This window comes from Agelaius tricolor, unplaced genomic scaffold (assembly GCF_023055355.1).
Source record: "Agelaius tricolor isolate 1412-34295 unplaced genomic scaffold, bAgeTri1.0.p SCAF_10, whole genome shotgun sequence".
NCBI classification, from domain to species: Eukaryota; Metazoa; Chordata; class Aves; order Passeriformes; family Icteridae; genus Agelaius; species Agelaius tricolor.
In genome coordinates this window covers 25,400,106-25,425,875 of record NW_027269270.1, presented here as the reverse complement: position 1 = coordinate 25,425,875, position 25,770 = coordinate 25,400,106, and the positions used below count along the sequence as shown (strand labels likewise).

At 43.7% G+C, this 25,770-nt stretch overlaps 1 protein-coding gene across 1 annotated transcript in view; it reads right to left on the bottom strand.

The window, feature by feature from the left end:
* The window catches only part of PDIA5 (protein disulfide isomerase family A member 5), a 97,770-nt gene extending 72,813 nt beyond the window's left edge, over positions 1–24,957 (bottom strand). Inside the window, exons 1-3 of the mRNA XM_071435285.1 lie at positions 24,809–24,957; positions 13,189–13,315; positions 10,113–10,200 (exon numbers count right to left, since the gene is read on the bottom strand). Of these exons, the coding sequence (XP_071291386.1) occupies positions 10,113–10,200; positions 13,189–13,315; positions 24,809–24,892 (299 nt within the window). The 5' untranslated portion in view covers positions 24,893–24,957. The remainder of the gene's footprint in view (positions 1–10,112; positions 10,201–13,188; positions 13,316–24,808) is intronic.
* Between the last annotated feature and the right edge of the window lie 813 nt (positions 24,958–25,770).

Sequence of the window (25,770 nt, the reverse complement as noted above, 5' to 3'; positions counted from 1 at the left end):
GCATGTTCTCTACTCTCCCCCTTCCACAAAACCAAACCAGGGCTTCAAAACGTGCCTTTGCTGGAGAAGTGAAGACATTTGACAACTTGGTGAAAAGAAAAATGAAATGAGCAACCAAGCTGACCTAAGCAAAAGTGTAAATAACAACAACGGCAGTGTGCACTGCAAAGATCGCGTGCACACTTCACCCTCTCCATTCCTGTCCCCATCCTCTCCACCAGGACACATTTCTGTCACTGGGGGTTACAATGGAGCTGGCAGGAAGCCCAACTGGAGCACTCCCTGTAAACCTCTGGGGTCCCTTGTCAGTGTTAGCATGCATGAATTATCCCTTAGCACAGGCAGCCAGCTGTTAGCAGGGCAGGAGGGTGGCAAGGGACTCCTGAAGGAGACCTGGCCTCCTTTGGCTCAGCACCAGTGCAGCCAGCTCCTGAAGGGGACATGTCACAGCCCTTCCATAGGAGTGGCACAAGATGCTCTGCCTGTCCAGGACTGCCCACAGGTCTGGGCACTCATGGCCATAAGGATGGAGAAGCAGGGAGAAATACTGATGGCAGTCCCCAGTGGCAGGAGGAAAAACACAGAAAAAGGATTTTGCAGCAATGTGTCAAGGTAATTTGGAGAGGGAAAGAACAGAAGATAAAAGCCAGACAGAAGGAACACAAAATAAGACCCAGGAGTTTTGCTGCAGTTAAGTCCACCTATAACAAGTCCGAGATGGATGGATCCCAAGTAAAAAATTGTGCATGGAGGTGGAAGTGCAAAACCCTCTCCTTGGGGTAAATTCAAATATTGTCCAGTTGGGTCCCAAAGGAACATGGTAAGACCAAACATCCTCAGCACCATTCTCTTTCATGAGCACAAATAATATCTTTTGCAGCTTCCTAATTATTTCCCTTATTATTCAATGCTGCCCATCAGCCTCTAATGAAGGCGGGAAAACAGCCCCACAACTACATCTCTGGGAGGAAGGATCTGGAATGACTGTCCAATCCCCTCTTTGGCAATGGCAAAAATGCCATCCCAAAACATTCATGTCTCCAGCTGCCAATGTAGCAGCACAGTGTGCACATGCTGTGTGGCCACATCACTTCCATGCCACTGCCCTGGCATCCCTTGACACTTTTCAATGCAGAGTACACCCAGCTTTCTCTTTCACCCACACCTAGAGGGTTTACAGGCACAAGAAAAGTAATTAATAAAAATGCTGACAGAACCAATTCAAGCAACCCGGTCAGTAAATGTGCCTGCACAAAATCTCATTCCTCTATCAGCATATGATGTAACCACATGGAACCCACAGACCTCACAATTTCTAAACAGATTTTCTCTTTTATCTGTACATCTCACCATCTGAAACAGGGCTCAACAATCCACATAAATGATGCTTCAGCAGTCCCTTATATCACAGTTGTGCCTGTAGACTCTAATGCAATGGAGGCTCTGTTGCATCTGTGACTGTACAAACACTGTCACTGTCCCAACAGCTGGAAGAGATAAAACTGAGCAGGTAAGGAGAAAGAGCAGGCTCCAAGAGCAAGGCAATACAGCAAAGCAGAAGCAACACTGCCTACAAAGCAAGCCTCCCAACACTGGAAAAGCTTTGGAAGGTACCAGTCAAAGCAGTCATCTTGTTATCAGCACGTTCTCTCATTCATGTCTGTTGTTCAGGTGCTTTCATTCTTTTATGTTATAGTGAAACCCATCTCAGAGAACTCCAGTTATAACTTCAGGGAAGTTCAACTGTGATTTCAGTCCAGCAATCAGAAGTGAATTATCAAACAGGGTTTCCCAGCCCAATGCACAGCACCTGCAATACCCTCTGGCTACCTTCCTTAGAATACACCCTCCAGACAACAGACTTGGACATCCTGGGAAAGCATGGAGTTGAGACCCTGCCAAACAACTAACTGAGCTTGTGACCCCAAAAAAGCAGCAAAAGAAATGTTAGCAGCAAAAATTTCCTCAAGCTTCCTAAAAGTATGTAATACATTTGCACTTGCAAACCTAATCTGAAAGAGAAGTCATTAACAGTCACTTGTAATTAAATGTGCTCCTACAAGCTTTTGAAATAAAAAAAGGAAATTCATTAGCCATTGTTTGGGACAACATGGGATTTTGACTTGTGCTCTGTCTTATCAATTCCACCTTCCAACAAATACTGTGTTGTGGGATCCATTTACAATATAGCAGTTTGTGTACTTTGCTGACCAAGCAAAACCAGATCGATTCTAGCAAAACTCTCCTCTTCTCAGACCGCAGGCATTGCCTGCCGACCCATCATCCTCACTTCTCCCTCCCATCCCAGGCCAGCAGTGCCACAACTACTGCTGCTAACAGTATGCCACATTTGTAAGGCTCCTCATCTTCTCTAGTGATCCCACACCTTCCTGTATCACTCTCTGGAGACTGATCTGAAATCAGAAAAAAAAAAAAAAAATCCTAGGGAAAAAATCACTTCTCAAACCATCAAGCTGGCTTGCACTTCTCCAAAGATCTGGATGGTAATGGCTTACACCTACTTGAACAGAAAATCCATACTCAGCCATCAATGCAGAAAGGCACTTAGAGATTCTGCTCCTGAGTGGGGTTTAAGGACCTGCAGGCATCAAAATAGGAACAGGACCAGGAGAAACGGATGCAGAAGTAATGAGCACAGGAAGCTTAAACACAAGGTTTGTCTTGAAAAAAAAAAGCAATGTTTTGCACCCATTCTGGGTTCCTGATGGAAATTATCTTCTAGAACAAGTAACAATAGCAACAGGTTTCCACAGCACAGAACAAATGAACCAGGCAAACAGCGCGGCACATGAAAAGCTTGAGTCTTTTAAGGGATGGGGGAGCGTGAAAGCCAAAACCAGAAAATGTACTGCTGGAAAGAATTAAAGATAAGGATTAGCAGATGAACGGGACAGAGTCTCATGTGAATTTAGTGCCTGATTTTACCCCCTAGAATGCAGCAAAAATCCCCACTTCAAGGGGGGATTGCAATCACCTTGCAGATGATTGCAGCCTTCTGCTCCAAACGCTCCCCTGGAACATGCCAGGAATGCAAACAGAGTAATCCATGTGCTGTGGAGACCCAGCACCACTTGTCACCCAATACAAACGACTCCCTGTGCCCATTAGTCAATTAGAGAGGCCAAGGATCTAGAGGAATAAGATTAAAAAGAAGTATTTTTCAAAAATTAAAACCCATGAGATTAATTCTTACTGCAAGCAAGAGCAAGCCAAAAAGCAGAAGGAAAACCAAGACAAAGAGGTAACACGTATCATCATATCGTCAAGCTAAAATAATTAAGGGAAAAAATTATAAGCTCCAGCCCCTGCAGAAAGTCACGAAGTTATAATGAACAGTACTTCCCATGGAAATATAAATTAGCAAGAGACACTTGGCAGCCCACATACCTGCACAGAAATAAGGTAAACAAATTCACAACAGCTACCAAAGGCTTTGTAGGAAGTTGAAAAACCACCAAACACTCAAACTCTTTGCAAAGCAGCAGCTTCCCCCATCACACAACATGGGAGAGGGGAACACTCCCCTAACCTGGGATACAAGATTAATACTATTCTGTCTTTGAGTTCACAGGAATCTAAGAACCCAAAATGCAGGTTTTCAACATGTCACCCATGGGCACACAGATGCTGTAGCCCTTTGTACACCCATTTATGACCTTTAGCTGCACCATGGGCCTGGAGAGGATGGATGCTAGAGGATGCTTTAATTGAATTACTGGGTGCAGAAAAATAGAGGTGACTTCTTTTACATTAAATCTGAGCTGGCTTACTCTTCATTTTGATCTGAAAAGCAGCAACACTGAAGATTTGGTTAATGAGCAACTCTAGGCAAAACCCATGGAATACTCAAGTTTAGGATGAAAGACATGAGCTCAGGCTCATACCCCAGCCACTGCTGTGGATTTAGTTAATTGCTCTGTGTTTCTGAATTAATGCAATACACCAGACTGAAAGGGTTTAAGTTAGGAACTGAGAGCTTATTTTAAAAAGGAGTTTTTTTAAATTCCTGCATGGTCACTCTTACAGTAAAATGAAAAGGCTTTAATGTGAATGAGCATTAACCACACAGACAGGTTATGACAGAGACAGGAGGAAGGCATCGAAAATCTATGCTGTAAATGCAGTTTGCCCTTTTAAATGGCACTCACACAAGGACCACACTGGCAGTATAACTCACTTGCAAAGCATTCCTGAGGGACATCTGCCTTGCCTCCCCTGGAGCAGCTGCAAACAGAGCCCCTGCTGCCTCCCCCAGGCTGGCACTATGAGCCATCCTCCCCTGAGCTGCCCTTCACCTTCAAGGCTACTGTAGGAAATGCAGAAATCCCAGACACCACAAATTGCTTAGATGGAAAGGGCTGTACCAGGGCAAGAGCAGCATTCCTTCTTTACTTTTTCTCTCTCTATTAGGTCTGGTCAGTTTTATTTGCAATTTCAAAGCTTTTTATCAGCTTTAAAATTCAGGTACAAGTACAAAAGATGAGTAGACTTATTCTCCTAAATAAATCCTACTTCTGAGTGGCTTTACAGGATGAAGGTAAAAACTAGAGAGCAAAATTACTCTAACACCATCTGTACTGCCAGCCTTATTTCTGAAATTTCTGCCTTCTATGTCAAGGCATTAAACACGTTCATTTATGACTGTGTGGATAGGTAAAGCCTTTCTGTATCTAAGCATTAGGAAATCAGAAATTTTGGAAAATCTCATCTAAAAGACAGAAAAACAGGGATATCAGGGAAAACCCCAGAGGAGACAAATACTCTTTAGATTTGGCTCTCTTGTGAAACAGCACGTTTAGCTGTGTAGGTTTGAATGTACTGCTTTGCCAGCCAAATTATGGTCTCACCTTTATGCTAAGTGTCATGGGACTGCTACAATAACAAGTAATTATTGGGGATGGGGACTACAAGAATGATGCTCATGACACACAAAAGGGACTAAAAGAATGACACACAAAAGCAGAAAAAGTGGGATTAAAACCAAACAAAAATTAGTCAGACATTTTAACCAGATGGCATTTCCTCTTCCTAGCAGTCTGATGTGCTAAAGCCAAGCACACGCGCTATGACAGCAGATGGAAATCACACAGCTTTGTTTATGTTTGGGACCTACAGTAAAGGGAACCATGCAAGTTTGAGCAGAGAATAATTACCCAGAGCCAAAGAAATGGGTGTTTTTTAAAAAAAAATACCAACCCACAATTGGGCAGGAGTTATAGTCAATAAAAACATGAGACAATTCAATAACTGGAAAACCCAGGAGTGTTTCCTAAATCATATTCAGGATGGAGAGAGCTACTTTCAACCTCTTCAAAGCTGCACCTGACCATAATGTGCTTAATAACCTGCCAAACACATTTTCTTCTTGTCAACAAAGCCATTTTACTTTCTTTTCATGTCACCCAAACTAGTTACAGTTTTCCAAGTAACATCAGTCCTTGGCCACACTGTGGTCTATCACAAAACCCACTTAAGAAGGCTAGAGAATAACTTTGAATGACTATTCTTCAAAACCACACATCAGGACATCACAAACTGAGACTAGAGCTTTGTTTGCTTTAAATACAAGTAACAACAACTTTGTCTTTTGCTCAAAAGCTAATTCCATCTTACTGTGTTCCCAGGCACACAGCTTTTACTGTGCAATTCCATCTTACTATGTTCCCAGGCACATCACTTTGTACCTTTTACTTGCCACCACAAGGATTCGACAGGAGTTGTTATTTCTATCAAAACTCCTTTATTTGACCCCATCAGTGCTTACCTCCAGTTTTACCAGGCCTTAAAAAATGGAGGTTTTGTGAGATCAGAGGGATGCGGAGGCTCTGCAGCACAAACCCCAACCAGAGTTAGCAGCAGCCAGTCTCTGAGATAGAAAATATCATGTCCTTTTGTGCTTTTTTGCAGATATCCTAAGCTTTCAATTCCCTATGATGTCCTTCAATCTTCCCAATTTCTATCAGCCTACAACTAAAAAATAATTCAATAAATAGCCCAATCTCCTGCTTTCTTACATACCCATTCCAATTTCACCAGAATGCCCTAAAGAGCACCCATTCATGCTGCTGCAGCATTTTTCCTTTCAAAGTTCTCCACACTCTTTATAAACATTGACTAATGAATCAGGCAATATTTACCCAGTTGCCTGGAAAACAGATACACCTTTTGTAACTGCACAAAGTAACAAGAAGTGACTCATTAGCAGAGTCGGGAACAGAAGCTGTGACTCCAAGCTCCTATTAACGTGGCACGTCCCCAGACATGAGCCCCAGAACATTTGCTCCCAAGGTGCCTACTCCATCTCTCTGGAACACTGGAGATTTAGCAACCTGCAATGTTGTGCTCCATCCCCAATACCATGCATCTCATCAGGCATAATTAGTTCAGTATTCTCTTGTCTCTCACACCACCATTCATTCAACGTCAAACGCCTCAGCAAAGACTTCCTAATTAAAACATGTAAAGGCTAAAATAAAGCATATTTTTGTCACATCACTGCTGGGTCTTTCATTCACAATTGAAATAGCTTCACATTTAACCATGTATAGAGCCACATATGCTATCTCAGCACACAGCAGCAAACAGTGACCACTTCAATGCTGGGAGCAATTCTCGAGCTCTCCCTTCATCTCTAGGAGGAGGTGTGGATCTGCCTGCAGGAACAGACTGAGCTCTCCCAGTCCAGGACCTTATCTACAGTGCCACATGCAGGGGGGTCACACCCCAGCACGGCACTTGGCACAAGTAAGCCCAGCTGTGTAGGAAAGGCGGGCACATGGCATTTCCAGCCCTACACTTCCCAAGCCCCAGCATGCTGGGGATCTCTGCTACCCTGCCTCCAAGTGACAAACTAAGTGGCACCCTCCTCTACTCAACACTGTCTCAGCCAGAAACCAAGTATTTCCCCACACCATGCTGAAAAATTAACTTCCCTCTCTCTCTGAGACACTCAATCTGGAACTGAAAGTTCAAAGCTAATCCCTGTCTTAAACCACAGACACAACAGAAGCCAAGGCCAAGGAGCATGGTTTCCATGCAGACCAGCATTCAGGAAGTCCTGAATGCCACACTTCAGCCACAAACCTGCACACTCCCCTCCACCACATGAAATACAGAACATGCTGCTGAGACTTAGCAACCCACACTGAACTCTGTCCACGCAGCGGAATGTTCTTGCCTTCTCTTGAAAATGAGGGGAAGGAGAATTACAAGTAACAAAAAAAAAGCACCATCAGTAAAGAAAAATGAAAGAAAAGGCTGCCATCATCGCCACAGGGAAGCAGAGGCACAAACCACAACTCCGCATGCATGCCAGCCCTGCCAACGCTTGGATCCGAAGGCAAAGAAGCCCAGTACAGCAGGATGTGAAGAGCAAAGCCAAAATTTCCCACTAAATATTGCTGCCAAACAAGACATTTCTTGTCAGTATTTGTAAAACAAATTGAGCCTGTGCTGTAAATATCCCTGCATCTGTGTGCTGTTTGTTTCAGCATGAAGACTTGCAAATAAGGCTCCCAGCATATTTGCTGCAGGAGAATGGCTTGAGCCGCTCTGGCAGGACTCAGCTGTCCAGGCCCTCTGTGACCTGGGGCAGACAGCACTACTGCAGCCTCTGGTACTGTCACTGCAGCAGGTGACAGCCTGCTATATTGTATACAGGTGCAGCCACCTGTATATAATTTTTTAAAAAGCAATAAGCAAAGGAAAAAACCTCTCATGAAAAAAAAATTGTTTAAAAGCTACCTCAACACTACTAGATTGATTTCAGAATGCTTCAGAAGTTAACAAGCAAATCAACCACAAAACTTGGTTTAGCCTCAAACTTTTTGTTTAGGGTTTCTTTTTGCATCCACCAAGACCTCCTTTACCACAAGCCTGTCTTCCAGCTCACCTTGCCCCATGAAGCAAGTTCACAGACCCTGTTATAGTATCCCTCAGCAGGAGTGACAGAAGGATAGAAGTCCATCTCTGAAAAATGCCCAGCTATTTTTTCCAGGTGCTTCCCAAACAAGACATGAAAGACAGCTCTGCTTTACCCTCAAAGAGAGAATTACACCTATTGCCTTGTTACAACATCCTGGTCACTGCCTGCCACTCAGGAAGTGGTAATCTGATTGTAGCATTACTGGTGTCAAAGAAAATTTTGGCAACCTACCAATCTATTCTCAGGTGTCTCAACCCGTTACAGCATGACTTTCACCTCACTGCTTCACTGTCTGAGATTAACTCACCTTTCAATATTTCCCCCTCATGGTGAGAGGAAAGGCACTGCATATACCCAGCTTCCTATGAAAAGTATTAAAGCACTGCGTGGGAGAGACTTGAAAATAAATTTATTGCAAGTAGCTTCCATAACAAAGTTTGGTCTAGATGCCAACATTTGGAAAATGAGAGTATATTAGGGTTTGATTAATTGAATTTTATTTTACAGCAAAACCAAACAATACATTTCCCTCCTCATCACCATTACTTACAAACTCAGGAGTGGAAACTGACCTGTTGAACTAAGTGCCAAAACTTCCCTGGATTTCAAGCTGAAGTCCTAAACACTAAATCTTTCCTTCTCCAACCCAGAACTAAAATAAATCCCGAACAGAGTTCTTGTTTAGTTGTATTACAGCAGCATTTTGAAGGGCCAGCTGAACGGCCTCATCATCCATCATCCAGCATCATACCACATACACACACACAGAGTAAGCAGTAAGTCCCCCAACACAGAGATAGCCTAAAACAAAAGACACAAAAGGATAGCAAGCACTCTATAACCAGAAACTGAAGCTGATTAGAAACTGAAGCCAAGAGGCTGGCTCAGTATCCTATTTGCTAGCCCTCACTATTGACAACAAAAAATTACTTATCAGTGCTTTTCTTAGAAATGAAGACTGATTTTCATGGATTTCAGAGGTATGCCAGGTCTCCTCACGACCTTCACCTTGTCAGAGTCAATACAATTTGTCCACTGGCTTTTCAGCAGGTGGCAAGTGGTGCAGGCTTCACTGACCTCTGAGGAACAGCCCTGCTTTCTGCCAGCAGATGACTTGGAACTCTGTCCCCACCAGTTGGGCAGAGATGAAAGTGTGTGTGCACTTGGATGAGCCCCAGCAGAATGCAAACAGAAGGCAGAAGCAGAGGACTCCACAGGAGAGATACCTGCCTGGTGGCAGCGGGGGGAGCAGGGCAGGTTAATAATAATCACAAACCCACATTAACTTCCAATTTACCAATGACTTATTCTGGGTCACTGTTTGATGGATGAGGGTTAGTTTCAAAAGTGTAATTTTAAGGGAGCCACATGATGTGCAGAGCTGACTTACATTTGTGCACAGTGTACAATCTGTTCATACCATGGCAATCCACCCAAACACACAGGTAGGCAGCAAGCTGCTCCTCTGCAGTGCAGGAAGGGGAACTTGCCACCTGCAGGCAAAGCTCTCAAAGCTGCAGAGGCACTACAATACACAAGCTAAAACCACAAGCAAACTGTTATTGAGTTGAACCACAGCGGAGATTTTCGCATCTGCAAACCAGAAAGTACACACCTGTTCATTCCTCCCCACACACACAACCACTTACAAAAACAAGTTACTCTGCCTTCACGTTAAAAATTGCCACAACTTATACCAGCATAGAAGAAGGTCTTTAAAAGAAAGCACATTTTATTGAGAAACACAAATGGGTGGATACTTCAAAACCAAGCAAACAGCCTTACTGCTCACACAACATTTGCTGCCAGAGCAGAATTGCACTGCCCTCCAGCTGAAGCACAACATGTGAGATTCCTCCTCCCCTGGCTTTGGAAAAAAAGCACCCTGTGTGTCGCCTATGAAAGGCAATGTTAGCTGGGGTCTCAGCTTCAGGCTGAAAAACATGCTGCCAGAGAAGTAACAACAGCCATAAGGAAAAAAATTATTCCCCTCCACTTGTTCAAAGGAAGAGAAGATGGTAAGATATAAGCTCCCTATAGAAGAAACTACACAGAATTATGTGTCCACTTAAAGGCAAAAAGTTTCAGAGCCAACAAAAAAGCTAAGATAGCAATAAAAGTCAAAAGGGGAAAGGGAAAATAAGAAGGAAAAGAGCACAACACGTACCCACAGTCTATCCAGCTTATAGTACCTCGTCCTTTCACCTCCTGGGCCACACTGGACAGTAATCTGAGGGAGCTTTCAGCAGCAGTGGCTGGAAGACAAAATTAAATAATAAAACTCTATTAATAACAGCATTACTGCTCCATATAAAACAACACAACGTTGCATTTCTATGTTCTGAAGCACCCAAAGAACATTTTGTCTCATTTGAAGAAACCTGTGTAACAGCGATCAGTAAAATCTTCTGTAAACTAGAAGGAAAGCTGGCTGCAGGTGAAGCTGGTTGCTCTTTCCCTCTACCCCCTTAAACAAAACAGTAAAATTGGTATTTCCAGACATGTTCCCTGAGCTGCATTTACAGAGCTATACGGTGTCCTCTCCTACAGCTTCCATCCCAACCCTGCCTTCTTCCCTGTGGCTGGGCATGAACCAGTTTGTACCACAGCCTGCTAATTAGAGCAATTTCATTCAGGACTTTCATCAGCTGTAAGGGCAAGTCATTCAGCATCTCTGCCTCCCTAATTCTACCCCAGCCATACACAGAAAATAACAGACTTTATCCTCATAACAACCCTGGGAGATACCCAAACCAACAGTCATAAGCAGTACCCAGAAAAGGTCCTTCCAAGTACTGGCTGTATTATAAATACCCAACAGAGATTTTTATAATGCCATGCCACATGTGTAGGTTTTGCAAATCACTACCATTCCAAAACAGTCTTATAAATGGTATTAAAAATAAACAGAAGAGAGAAAAATATAGCAGTACAAATAAGTATCCATTCCCCAAAAAAATCTAACAGGAACTGTTTCCTTCCTCAATAAGCAGAAAATAGAAACCCAGGGCCTCTTTCAGATCTTCACAACTACTTCAAGTAACTGAATGTAAGAATGGCAATATTGGGACAGACAGAATGCTTCTGCAGACCAATATCTTGTCTCCAGCATTTGAGGAAGTGAGGACCTGCAGATGTCAGAGTAGACAAGCAGAGCCAGCATGTAGGGATAACCTATCAAATAATCTCTAAACCTTCACAAGTTTTACCTCAACAATCTCCTGAGCCAGAAACAGCCTTTTTGTATTTTACAGACTTTGCTTGGGCCTGATGCTATCAGAGACACCAACCCACACATATCAGCTCTCCAGAAACTCTCATACCCCCATACCCAGAACATGCAACTGCCACCTCTCACCAACACAGGGAGTTAGACAGGTGAGGGAATTCTTTGTATTTGGAATGGAACAGTTTGGCAAATACACTTTTAAAAATAAGCCTTCAGCTTGTCCCAGAAGACTCAGTAGCTGAGTACCCTTGGTAGGACACCCAGCTGGCAAGGGGAACTAAAATCTCCCACAAATTATGACACCTCCCAAAACCAATGAATTTTCTGATTGCAATAGAAAGTGACATCTAGTTCTGCTCAGCTGGGAAGTAAAGCCTTTGTTCCAGCAGTATGACCAAATGCCAGCCAACATCTCATCACAGCTGGGGGATGTATATCTGGGATTGAAATTACACCTCCAAATTCCCATCTCTTTTTTCCCCTCCCCTCTTTCTGAGTGACTGCTGGGCAAGAGATTTAAAATTGTGCAAGGATCACTGTTCCAGGAAGAAACATTAATTCCACAGTCAGCTCTGCATGCAGTGCTTTAGACTGCTAAAACCAACCAATTAAATAACAAAAACAGAAAAAAAGAAATCTCCATAACATGGCTTTTGAACAATGCCCATAGGGCAACATTTATTAGATGAGTGTCACAGCTGAAGTGTTCTGGTTGTGCTGCTAAAAATGAAAGCAACCACCACTTAAAATATTAAGCGTAAAAGAAAATTTTCCCTTTAAGAAGCTGAATAATACAGACGTCTTTTTATCTAAAGTGTTCCTTTCAAAAATCAAAAAGCATTAGAAACTCTTTTATGATTTTCACTTTGAACCTGTTACTACAAAACCATTTGACCAAGTTCAAGTGCTCAAAGTTCCCCACCAGAGCAAAACACAAGTATTTCAATAAAAAAATACGCCACTTATATAATTTTAACTGTTTCAGAATAAGCATATCTTTAGGAAATAAAGTTAATTACTCCAGGACCTGAATATCCTTGTCTGCAAAATTCTCTAATACTGGGGGGCAGAGGGAGGAGGATATTGGTCACCCTATGCTGCTCCAATTTGATACACTATGAACCCAGAGCAATGCTACCACCATTGTGTTTAATTGACGTAAGACTTTTGCAACAGAAAAGGTCAGAAAAGGAGGACCCAACACAAACAAGGCATTATCTTGTCCTGTCTGCCTACAGGAAAAAGAGGGAAGCAACAACAAAAACAATACAGCACGAAGGAAAATCATCTTAATTACACATTTTACTTCTTGCTGTCCAGTGACTTCCACACTCAAAACAGCATTCTGCACTTGTGTATGGAGTTTAAAGATAGTTTCTTGATTTTACATGGTGTTGCGCAAAACACCCCCCCAAAAAAAACAAGGCAAGAAAGGAGAAAAGGTAGAGCAGGAGCAGAACAGAGCAAAGGAAGAGCAAACAGTTTAGTAGACAGCTAGAAAGGTGAGCCTGAATGACAGAGGAACCAACAAAAAGATTCAAGGGGACAGGTGGCATAATGTGAAATGAGTAATTTTCCATCTTACACAACAGTTCTTTTTTTATTTTTATATTTTTTTAATTAAAGCTGAAAGACAACTATGGGACACTCAAAACTGTCAGAAGCAAAGATGGATTGATTTCAGTTCTGTAACTATTCATTACGCCTTTCAGTGTCACCAGGAAATCAAAACTTGCAAACTACTGTGCTAAACACACCAGAAAGCTCTTATTACAAGGGAGCCAGTTCTGGAGACAAAGCCAGAATAAAGTACATTTTTGCCAATGTGACAGAGCAATTAGAAGGCTGAATTAAGATGACTCCAGTCTTGAAACATCAGGAGCCTCTGAATTAAAACAAAGGACTCCAGTCCCCAAGGAGCCCTTGCAGTCACACAGAAGCCCCTTGGTACACACCTTGCTGGGCACAAAGAGCTGTAACATCAAAGAAAAAAAGAAAGAAAAAAAAGACTTACCAGATTTGGAATAGAGCACCAGTACGTTATTCCGTGTCCTGAGAAGCTTCTTAAAATCCTTGTGATCACTTATTTTTTCTATGAGTGGAGACACCTTCAATGAGTACACGAATGCTGGCAAGAATGCCTGGGGAAACAGAGAGCCAAAAACATCAGTCACAAATAAAAAGATAACCTGCTTTTGCAAATTGCCATCATATTTTTTAATAATCTTGAGACATGCTGCCTTAAATAGGCTATCACATTGATTTGATCAGCAAAACCAAAAGAAAAAATGCCAGGCACGTGATTTATTGAAACTGGGTCAATACATTCCTAACAAGTACCCTTACATGGAAAAATGAACAAAACATCAAGAAATACAGTTTTACTTAAGATGCCACCCCTTTAAAAGTTTGCTCCCAAATCAGATAATCAGATAACAATTCTATGTAAACTGAATATACTTTACCAAGAGAAGCAGCAAATTGCCACTTTGAGAGCACTCTTGTCCCTACATCTCTGAATATGTTGCGAACTCAATCCAGTACTTTGATACCCTACAGAAGACAGTCATGAAGTTAAAATAACCCACACTGACAGGGAGCAGATGTAGGAAATGAGACCAGAAAATGCAAGCAAGCCAGCATCCGCATTAGAGCACTAAGCACAACCCTCTCCCACCCACCCTTCCAAAGTGGAGCAGGGCTCATGTTTCCCAGTGCCCACGCTGTGTCACACACACAGCAGTGCCTTGTTCAGCTTCCACTGGCCACCTGGAAGACACAGCACTTAATCTCTCTGCATCTCAGCTCCTAATCTATGCAAATGAGTTTTTTTTTTCCACTGCATCTTTTACTCTATTTAAATCACAACAGTTCCAGAGCAGAGTTTGACTGTCATGAAGTAAAGCTCATATCAAATTATGACCATAACCTCAGCTGGGGCATTTACTGCTTATTCTTACTGCAATATTCTTCAATAATAATAATATAATAATAATCTTATCCATCAGGCTATGCTGCTTCCTTTCTGCACTGTACTGAATTCGTGCTAATGGAATGATTAAGGGAAGCTTAGCTGGAGAAATTATCTAGTTTCCATTCACCTTACAGTAAAACCTTAACACTTAATTGCTTGGCTAAAAGCTTTAGCTCATTTGCCTAACACACACAAGAGGTTCAACATTTCCTTAATTACAGAACTGATTTTGATTGTGCCTTACTCCAACCAGGCTGGAAAATACGTCCACAGTGGATGTGAAGAAACAAAAGGCAGCTCTTGCATCTCATGCGTTACATCATGCAGTATTTAAAGAAGGGACTAAGCCAATGAAGTCAGAACACACAGCCCCAGGCACGCACTTCATTCAAATTCAGCTACTTCCAAGCACCACAGTCACTGAAGCTGAGAAACAAAACCTGCACCTACAAAGCAGACTGTATAAATGCCACAAGTCTTTACATGTGGAAAAGGGCATGAGGGGAATCCTGGGACATACGAGGTAATGGAGAGAAGCTGAGCTGAGATGGAGATCATCCTCAAAACAACCAAGATGTTTGAGAACTTAGAAGTTACCAGAAAATACACCTATAACACAAAATCTAAGAGTGAACAAGTCACCCCACTCTGCAGGCAGGGATCCCACCACTGGGCCCTGCTGGCCAGATGATCAGACTTGAGAAGGAAGTGAACACATCTGCAAGTCAGCCTCTACCTTCAGCATAAATGTCCTTGATGCTTTAATTTGACCAAAAGACTCACATTCTTCTAAACCCAGATGTCCAGGGCTCAACCTTCCTACTTTAGGCTGATGTATGTGTATCATTTGTGTATTTTCTGAGATGAATACGTGGTGTTGCCAGTCAAAGCAGGCAAATACAGTTGGGCTAAATGAGGCGACACAGACATGAATAGTCCTGCCCAAAACCATCAATACCAGACGCTGCACAGGAGAAATTAATCCAGCATTACAGGCAGATCTTTTTAAAGCTAAGTATTTTTTTAAAAAAATTCTTCCCTTCACTTTAATTTTTGTAACGATTCAAAATAGCGTCTTATAGTTTTATTTATGCATTGAGTTACAGAAGACAATAAATAAGCTTAACTGAAACTAAGGCTGAACACAGGAAAAAAGTGAAACTACAGGTTGCTCATTTGGCTTAAAAAACTGGACTCAAGGATATTCTAGTCTGTGAACTCTATCAAAAAGAAGCAATTAGACTAAAACATCCCACAAATGCCACTTTCAACATGACACCAAATGATACTGTAAACTTTGTTTAAAGTGCTTACCAACAGCTCAGAAGAGGGGTGTTAGAACGAGATGATCTTTGAGCTCTCTTCAAATGCACACCATTTTATGGTTTTAATTATAGTCATTCCATGTCTTTTCCAGTTAGAAAGGCTCTTTTGCCAGTTTCAGGAATTTTCTCTCTTTTTTTTTCTTTCTTTCCTTAAAATGGCAGAGCTGTAAACTTCTTGAAAAATTGGATTCTGAAAACAATGACAGCTTTAACTAGTGCCTTGTTGGTCTTGCCACGAACAGAAAACCCACTGCACTGGTGGAACAGCAGGGACTTGGAGGGAGATGCATGTCACATTGCATATATCCACTGCTTCTTTGCCAAATTCCTCTCCAAGTATCAAATCAATACATGCTACTCATTTTCCTGCAGTTTTACTACAGTAGCTCTCTTTGTTCCCATGGTTTAGCCCAAAACCCACTGGGAAAGGCATTGTGCATACAAGCACACCAGTCACCCAGCTGAATAAATCATCATCTCCCTTTAATTAAGATTAATGTTGCAGGCTTTCCTGGTTATAAAACCCAAAAGGTCCAAGCCAAAGGCATCGAGCGGGACAGAAATGCCCTGCTTGCACATCTAAGGCAGCCACTGCAACACTGGGAGGTTATCGGCTGAGCAGAGAAATTCACCAGCCCCAATTCTGTTTGTACTACATGATATTTGCAAACTGATAAGAATTAAGTAGTTCCACACTCTCCAACTTTCTCTTGCTGAAATTAATCAATACCCAACCTAGAAATAAACGAGAGGCTGGTTTATAGCTAAACCTCCAGAAGAACCTCTGTCTTCCCTACCAGCTCTGTTGACGGCAAGGGATATCAAGGAGTCAATTCTACCAGACATCTGTCCCAAACACGGGGCTGCTTTGCCCTGCTCTAGAGTCACAGCAGTGATGACTGTACCAGCAGCTACAGCCTCACCAGGCCTACAGCCACTAGTTCTGGCAACAATGTAAAATTAAGAGGATAGGAAAAAAGAATTCTATGGAAGCAGTTGCACTCTTCCACAGAAAACCAAGCGCATGTTCCTGCACAGCCCATAGGTAAAGCAGCAGCAAAGATGAAGCTAATTTGCATGTACTGTGCTATATGAATTTATTTGTAAGCCATGACTCAGGTAGATTTACTCCAGACATTTTGCAGGGGAGCTCATCAGCCAGGCACTGCCCAATCAAGCACACTGCTTCTTGTTTAAATCCAGGGCACAAGAGGAGACAAGCGCATATTAAAAAAAGAAAAGGTCAAGAAAGGTGACAGTCCCTCCTGGGCAGGAAGCCTCTTCTCATATGCGTCAGGAAGTGCTACATTCACACATATGGAAATCTATAAATAAGAAACAAGCTAAACTCTCTTGTCACTTGAGCATCCTAAAGCTTTAAAATCTATTCATGACCACCTCTGAAAAGTTAAGAAGTGCTCCAAGTATTTTTCTCAAGAAGCTGCCCACCCTGATACCTGCTAAAGTAAAAGGCATAATAGGACCAACATGGACAACATCTCTGCCACCCTTGCCAGTTATGGCAATGAGAAACTGCAACAAAACTGAAGGAAGGTCTATTTTATTTTGTGCTGTGTTTGCACAGTTACCTGTCATAACAGGTCCTTATCCATGGCTGGCTTGGTGACACAACTGTCACCTGGTGTTCTCAGATGCAGGAAACTTTGGTGGAGACCTTCCAAAAAAGACAGACTACACGTGGCAGACTATGAAATGCAAATCTCATAGCAATTCCAGGCTGCAGATTTTCCCCAGCTCAAGATCGCAATCTGAATTTATTTTCACAGAATTTTTATGGCATAGGTCACACATCAGTCATGTGACTGTAGTGTCTGAGATGCATGAAAGACTCTCAAGTAAAACATAAGTGAACCCAAATCCCCAAGACAGTCAATTCAAAACTGCTGAGACACAGCTACTCAAGTACAAGGTACAAAACCCCCATGTGTTCTAACTGTCTCTGTTCTTCAAAGTTTGTATTTAGATATATGATCTTGCAAGCTTGGTGGCAGAAGTCTGATCGGTCAAAAAGGTTCGATTTTCTTTTTTTCCCCCACTGTCTACTAATTCCTTGCAGAGCTGCCAAACATATGCACATGTTAAAGAGCAGTAAACACTCCACAACCCCACTCCCTTAGAATTGGTACCCAAGGAAGATCTGAGCTTTCAGAAACCCAGAGGCAAAGAGTTACAGGCAAATAGCTATTTGCTAATTATACTTCCAGGACTAACACTATTGAAAAATGTGGTCATCCCTCAGGCCATGTTTTCTCAAAATTATCAAGGATCTGAGAAAGCAGAGTCTATTTCTCAAGTTTTTACTCTTCTCTGAATCTCATTTTAAAATGAAAAAAGGGAATATCTTTCAAACAGCACAAGAATGTATTTTCATATTTTACATTTATTATTCAAATTAAATGTGATAAATGCTTAACTACTGCTCCCACAGAACCCAGTTCAATTTATGAGTTGCTCCCCACAAAAGCTTCGTGACAGCATGGTCTTTTGCTAAGGATAAGCAGCATATCTGGAGAATTACTTATGTATTTATTTTACATCAAGGGCAATGAAAACACACAGTTTTAAAAACAAGAAAATAGATCTTCCTTATTTAATTTTGATTTCTATCAGAAGGGTAGCATTGTACACTGGACAGAAAAACTACTCCCTATTTCTCCTATTTCCAACTCAAGAGCCAGAAATATATACTTCCCTGGACACAAATAATGCATAAAAAGTATAAATGGATATGCAGCTGAAACAGTGCTTAGGTGCCTGAATCCATATGTCAACATGCAGTTTTTATGCACACACTACCACATGTATAATTAGCAGCCAATTTGCACACTATTCATCAAGAATAGCTGGGGCTGTGACAACAGACTCCAGCTCCACTGCTGCTTGGCAGGGACACAGCCTTACACTCGACCACAATTTCTAAACTCTACTTTTTCAGGAAGACATTGACTCGGATTTCTGCCTTAGCTTAGCCACCCACTGGTGTCATTCTCATTTTGGGACAACAGCACTCAACCCACTGTAAATATGATCAATCAGCAACCCTGTGCATATGAAACAGATTGTGTCTGACAAGGCATTTTTTAGGAGTCTAGTTGAAGAGGAAACCTGCCTCAAAATTCCAAGTAGAAATGGAGATGACTGAATTTTATTTCATTATTAAACTTCTTTAGGAGGGGAGTAGTTCACATTCCGAACAAGGGTCTCATCTGCCACATTAAAATGGGGGGCGGGGGGGGGGTCAAGGGGAAGAAATCCCAACCAGAAGACAGAATCTCACCTTTCCTTTCCTGCTCAGCTCCCAAAATGAGCCCTGTGATGGACTGTGCACTTCACTTCAGAAGGCTGGGACACCTCTGTACTGTGGTGACAGAGGTTTGTAAACCTGCAGATCAGCTGGTGACACAGTCAGTCCCGTGGTGCAGACACGGTGCATGCACTGGCAATACCAGGTCTAAGTCATCTCCAGGCAAGCACAAGGGAGAAACTGACCCATTGCTTCCTTCCCCCCAATTCCTTCCCACTGAAAAATACAAGATGTTCAAATCAAAAGCCTTCTTGTTTACAAGAATCACAGTTTGACTGCAGATGTTTTATCTTCCTTGTTCATCATACAAACCACTCTTGACCTTGTGCAATAATTGCTTGCTTTTCACTCAGGAGCCCTCCCTCTGCTGCTATTTACATTCAGGGTTGTGCTGCTTTGATCACTGAGCCATTTGTAACAAATGCCTTCCAAGATGGATAGTGATAAGTAGGACAGTCCCCTTTTTTCGTTCATGATTAATATCTAAAATAGCTGTAGAAACATTTTAATCAAATCAGATGGGAGGAGACGGGTTAGCCCTGTTACCCAAAGGTACCTCAAGGAAGCCTGGTAAAAAACTACTTTGTGGAGTGGGGAAGAGAAAGGGTAGTAGCTCTTGGGTCTCACTTCAGGGGTCAGAGCTGAAGCGGCCCCTGCAGGAGTGTCTGCAATCCCACTGGAATCACAAAACCATCTTCTGCCAGTTGCCCCTGTGTGGGCTCACAAAATGCAACCTGCTGAGGACTCCCAGCACAAAGGCTGCTCAGTGATGTCTGTGATCAATCCAAAGAGCCACCAACGGTCTGAGTGGGGAGCAGCAACTCCCACACCTACAGCAGTGTGGGATAGCCAGGTGAGCAGGCTCCAGCAGACATACAGGAAAATCAACAACTTCTGCACTGCAAGAGCAACAGCATTTGAAAACTGTGGGTTTGCCCAACAGATTTACATCGGCAGAGATGCCCACTGGACACTCCCTGGGTTTTGGTCATTCCCACAAGCTCTGTGGAAGAACACATTCTTACTGCATACATAATCCATATCAGTTAACTCTCACCTCAGGCTGTTCCATAAATTAAAAAAACAGAAGCAGTACTGACATTTTGTTGCGGAGGGTCATATCTGCAAAGAGGTAAGTATCATATTTTCTTTTGTTTTCAAAGGAAGGCAAATTAAAATCCTGACAAAGAGTGTCTTAGTACTCTCTAACTTAGGCTGAAGAACGCTACTAATAAGACATTCCACTTAAGGTGGTACTTGCTATGTTCACTTTCCAAATATAGAAGGTAGCAAAAAATACCATGGAGACGTCAAGATTTGACTAGACTCTACTGTTCATATTGTTCTAACACAGTGGGGTTTAAGCTACAGGCATAATAGTCTATACTAAAGGATGTTCTTAAGGGCTCTGAGTAACAAATTAATTGTATGGTTTATCACTGGGTTTCCAATGCTCTGTGAAGGAAAACCTGTGCAACTATTTACTAATTAACAACTGACTGTAATAGGGTCAATTACTAACGTTGACAAAGAATTTTCTCCTTATTATGAATGTGAAGCTCTCTCTCTTCAAGCCAGGCAATGGCACCATACATATATTAAACAAGCTGTCGATGAAATAATATTTCAGATATCACTTCTGAGCAAGCACATTTGGCTACAGAAGTTAAGGGCATGAGCAAAGCATATGCCACATAATCCCCCACTAAAATTTGGGTTTTTGAGAAGTTTAAAGAAATACCACCTACTCAAGAAGCCCGTAGGAGGTACTATAAAAAGAAGACAGAACCACTATTAATGGGATTTATAAGGAAGAGAGGGCAAAAGATAACACCTGAAAATCTCTAGCACTTTATATGGCATTTGTTATCTTCAAAGCATTGCACAAACGTTAACTAATTAATCCTCACATTCTTCTGCCAGGTGATGGGATACAAAGTTTAATTTTAATAGCTGGAGCAAGATTCACACAGAAAGGAAGTGATCTGCAAGAGGCAAAAGGAAGGCAGCACCAGAACAAACCAGCACACAGCTGATCCTAGAGCAGCACAACCACACACATCATGGTGTGCCATATCCAGGAAAAGTGAGGAGGGGGAGAGAAAGAGTCTATTTGCAGTCACCCAGCAAACAGGCTATATGACTCTAAACCCAGAGACAGCAGACAGGACCTCATCAAGACAGTCACAAATTAAGTTACCCTTCTGATCTGTGTTCTGCAAGCGTGCAATTCACAGCACCATCCACCAATGCTACCAGCCACTCACAGCTGACGCAGTGCCTAAACTAAAGACTTGCTTTGCTATCACAATTTTTTGCCATTCACAAGCTTGAAAAGGTGGCAGGAACAAGGTAAACAACAACTTATTTACAAAGTGACCCTGCCTGCACTAAGAAATTTAAGGCAATGCTAGTTAGTGCAATGCAATTTGCAGCCAGAGTTTTTCCATTCCTCCAGCCACAGCTCTCAAGAAATACCTCACTGCATCCGTTTTACTGAAACAGAGGAATTCAAGGAACTCCATCACCAAAAGGCAAAAGAAATGGTCAACAACAGAACAAGCACCTCTTCCATCACCAATTGCTCAGGACACCATGAACTCACCCCTGGGCAGAAACAGCAGTTCTGATGACACCACACTGGCAGGGTCTCCAACATCCCAGGGCCTCTGAGCTAAAGAGGTGCTGTGGCACTAAATTCAATGGATTGAAAACATCCCTCCATAAGGCATGGAGTGGAGTAACGAAGCCAAGGTTTGACTTGGGAAGGGCATCTGAGGACACACAGCATAGCCCACATCAGAGTTTTACAAATCCGTATTTTGAAGAGGGAATGGACAAAGTATGAATACAGTGGGGGGACAGCAAGTAAGGAATTTGTCTCTGCAATACTCTCCCTCTGACTGCCAGGAAACACTGTCCAAAGAGGCTCCTGTGGTACAAACAGTAACTGGATGGGAAGAGGCACTCCTGAATTCAAGCCCAAATGCCACAACAGGAAACAGCACCTGAGCACTGCAGTGGTGAAGCAGGGCTCACACCCTGCCTGCAAACTCACCAGAAGCAAGCCACTGCTGCCATGCTCAGGGCTACCTGCAGCACAGAGGGAGTCATGGCCAAGCCCTCCCTGCAGGCCTGGATTCACAAGTCAGTGTCAGGGCTCACTAGTGCATTCCCTAAGGATTAAGGAAGTACTTGAGGAGCTGGAAGCCAGAAATGTTCCTTCCAAGCCCTTCTTTGAAGGCACTGGGTTTGAGTGGCACCAGGCCACAAAGTCTGCTTCCCAACAGTGCTCAGCCAGCTGGACTCTTGACTGTTTCTCTGTCATTAAGCAAACACTTGGAAGACAAACTGATCTTTGCCACACTGGTATGAGATAATATTCATCAGTGTTTGCAAAGCAAACAGACCCAGATGCAAAATCCTGTAGGAAGCAGTGGCTGCCTTCTGCTAGGGAAGGCACAGCACCTGATGCATCAGAGGAAATGCCAATCCACCTTGGTGTAAAACTCCTTCCCAGTGCCTTGGACAGTAAATTCAGTCCTTTGAATGTGAAATACAGTCAACCACTGTAATAAACCAAATAGGGATAAACCAAACAGGGAACCCACAACTTCCTCACGGCTCTCCAACTCATTCAAGAAATAAAACTACAGCAGGCAGAGATCCCCCCACCATCTTTCTCATGTGTGTGTCACACACCCACAGTGATGCTGAAGGTAACAAATTAACAGCTTACATTAGAAGCTACTGAAACATATTTTTCATCCAGCTTTGTAGGTTCCCTTTTATGTATGTAGCCACCTCCAATTCTGGGTCAAAAAATAAGCCCTATTTTTCAGAAGTGCTATGCACGCACAACTCTAGCTGCTGTTCCAGGTGCACTGCAAGTAGTCAGCACTGCCAGAAAAACTAACTAACAAACAAAACAAATGCCAAAAAACCAAAACACATTGGGATACATGAAAAAGGACTGGCTGGAAGAAAAAAATGTTTCTCATTGACCTACCAAGCAGTTGGTATTACCTTTAGTTTAACTTTACACACTGATAACCACCTGATTTAACAGCCTTACATCTATTCAAAATAAATTAAAAGCAGGTTTTGCTATGTCACAGCTGTAAAGCTGTAAACTAGTTTTTCAGTCCTCAAGTAGAGCGAGTTACATATTTCAAGATGAAAAATCACACCTTCAAGTGCAAGATAATGCAAATTGGAAGAAATAATTTAAACTACTTGTACACAGCAAAGGAGAAAGAATTAGCTGAATCAACAGCTCAATGAAGACATCCACTCAGCATGAAGCATCACAGAGCAAATAAACTGCTGTGGCAAATTAAGAAAGGTAAGTAATAATAATGTGGATAAATTAAAATGGCTTTGTATAATTTCACTGACAACAGCAGGGCCCCTCTGCTCATCTCAAAGACACCAGCTCTGCAACAGAAAAGGTCAAAGAGGGCAACTAGAACAATTAGGAACAATAGATTCATATGAAGAAAGATGGGGAAAATATCTTTTAATCTACAACGAAAAATCACAGGAAAATATTTACATTAACATAAAATGAATGTTACAGTAAGATGAGGTCTGACAGTCATAGTGCATATAGTATGAAATACCAGAAATAGCTCCATGTGCTTAGCTATTTTGAAGAGAGGGAAAATTCAGTCCACTTGTAACTCCCTTGGTCCACAGTATATGCTCAATCTGAGGAATGCACTGCCACAAGTATCACTGAGAAACTACTGCATACATTAAAGACAAGCCACAGAGGAAAAAATTCACACTGAGACGTCTCCAGCATTTAGGGAGAGTTCAGCCTGACTTCAGTTTCACTTGAAATCAATGAAGTGAAGATAGCAGAGGTCTGGGATTCTAGATCAAGCTTAACGCAAAAGTTGTTCAGAATGCACAGCATTTCTCCTCCCTCCTGAATGAGCCGAGAGCCATGGCCCTGCCAGGGGCAAAAAGGCTACATCAGGCAGGGCTGAATCTTTCTGTCCCACAAAGGCAATTCTAATATTAGTACAGAATAAGCATATGGTAATTAGCAATTCCACACTTGATTTGTATGAACTAGGTGAGCACTCCACAGTCATGCATTTCCAAATACGTTTCAGATCACTTGTGCATAAAAAGATTAACGTAATTTTTCATTAATTATTAGCTTCATTTGCCCGGGCAGAAGGATGAACTGTAGTTCATGATAATAAATGGAATAAAGTACTGTTTTAAAGCATGCCTTCATTAGTCTTTTGAGCTATTTATGCTAAATTCTGTGGATTAAAAAAAAAAGGTTAGAAAAATCAGACTTTAAAGTATTTCTGGAAGTCTAGGAGCCTCCCTGAGGTAAGCAGCGCTCTAGTCAGTGTAACGTCAATGAAGCACACACCCCGATTCTGGGGAGCGCAGCGGGATGGACAGCGCCACATGCCAGGGGCGCAGGGGCGGGGGTGCCCGCGGCGGGGGTGCCGCACACAGGTGCACAAAGCCGAGCGCGGCAGCTCCGCTGCGGAACAGCCGCCAAGGGGGAAATCCTCTGGAAACCCTCTGCCACCGCACCGCTTTCCACACGAAACTTGGGACCGAAGCGCCGCCGGTCGGAGCCCCCGGGGCCGGGGCAGCCGGGGCCCCAGCCCGCCGCCGCTCGGGGAGCCGCTGCCGCACGCCGGGGAGCGCTTCCTCCGGGCGGTGCTTCGGGAGGCAGAGAGAAAGGGAAAGGAGGGAAAGGGGAAGCGGGAGAGCAGCACACGGGCTGAGCGCTGGGAAGACACCCGGGAGCAGCGCTGCCGGAGCCCGGCCATGCCGGGCTGTGCCGGGCTGTGCCGAGCCGAGCCCGCCCGCGGCGGCGGCGGGTGCGAGCGGCGGGGGAGCCGCCGCGCCCGGCCCCGGGGGCCTGTCCCGCTCCCAACTTTCGCCCAACTCCGCCGGCCGCGCCGCGCCCCCGCCCCGGCCCGGGGACGGGGGACACCCCGCGCCGCCCCCGCCGCCCCCCGGCGCCACTCACCGCCAGGCCGAGCAGCAGCAGCGGGAGCGACGGGAGCCGCCCGCGGCGCCGCGCAGCCCCCGCGCCCTGCCCCGGCGCTGCCATCCCGCCGCCGCGCCGGACCCGCTCCGGACCCGCCGCCGCTGCGGCTGCTGCCACGTCTGGCGGCGCAGGCGCGCTCGCCGCCACCGCCCGCCCGCGCCGTGGCATGACGGGGGCTGTAGTCCGGCCCGCGCCGGGGATGCTCATCCCCCGAGGGACGGTGCCGCTCCCGCAGCCTTCCCGCGCTGGGAAATAAACGCCCAACCCCTACCGAAATGCTGCCCGAAATCCCAGTCCCGTTTGCTTCAGCCGAGGTTTACAAGTTCCAGCTCTTCTCTCACGTCCCACTAGCCTCCCGTCCGGGGTTCTTTGTGCCTCTACCTCTCTCCCGGCGTGTGCCTTACTCCAAAAGGGCTTCTGGCACACAGCCTCTTTCGTGATGCTTGTTTGTCAGGGGTTTTAAAGCTTTAGCTGATCTTAGATCTGGAATAAAAGGTGAAAAAGGGAACAAAAAATAATGAAAGGGGAGAGAGAGTTAACTGGTAGAGAGGATTAGAAACTAGGACCTGTTGTCTTTGTAAGTTGTTCCCACTCATTAAATCCTAAAGGTGAACCCTGTTTATCCTCACATGTCGGCAATGATACCAAAGTGCAAGCAAATAAATAAATACAGAGTCTGACCAGGATCAATTTGTGCAGCCTGCATTATAATCACGGTATTGGAATGGTTGCTGCATCCAGACGAACAAATCAGTCTGTGCCCCGAGTCTGGCACATGCAGTGAGCTAGCTCTGCCTCGCAAGGACATCCCAGATGTCCTGCCAGTAATCTTCAGGTCAAGGCAGGTCAGCCACGTTATAATTGGCTTCCCACAAACAGAAGGGATCTTCACCTACCGCCCAGTGGCTGCGTGAAATTCTTCCTTGGCTCAGAAACATCAA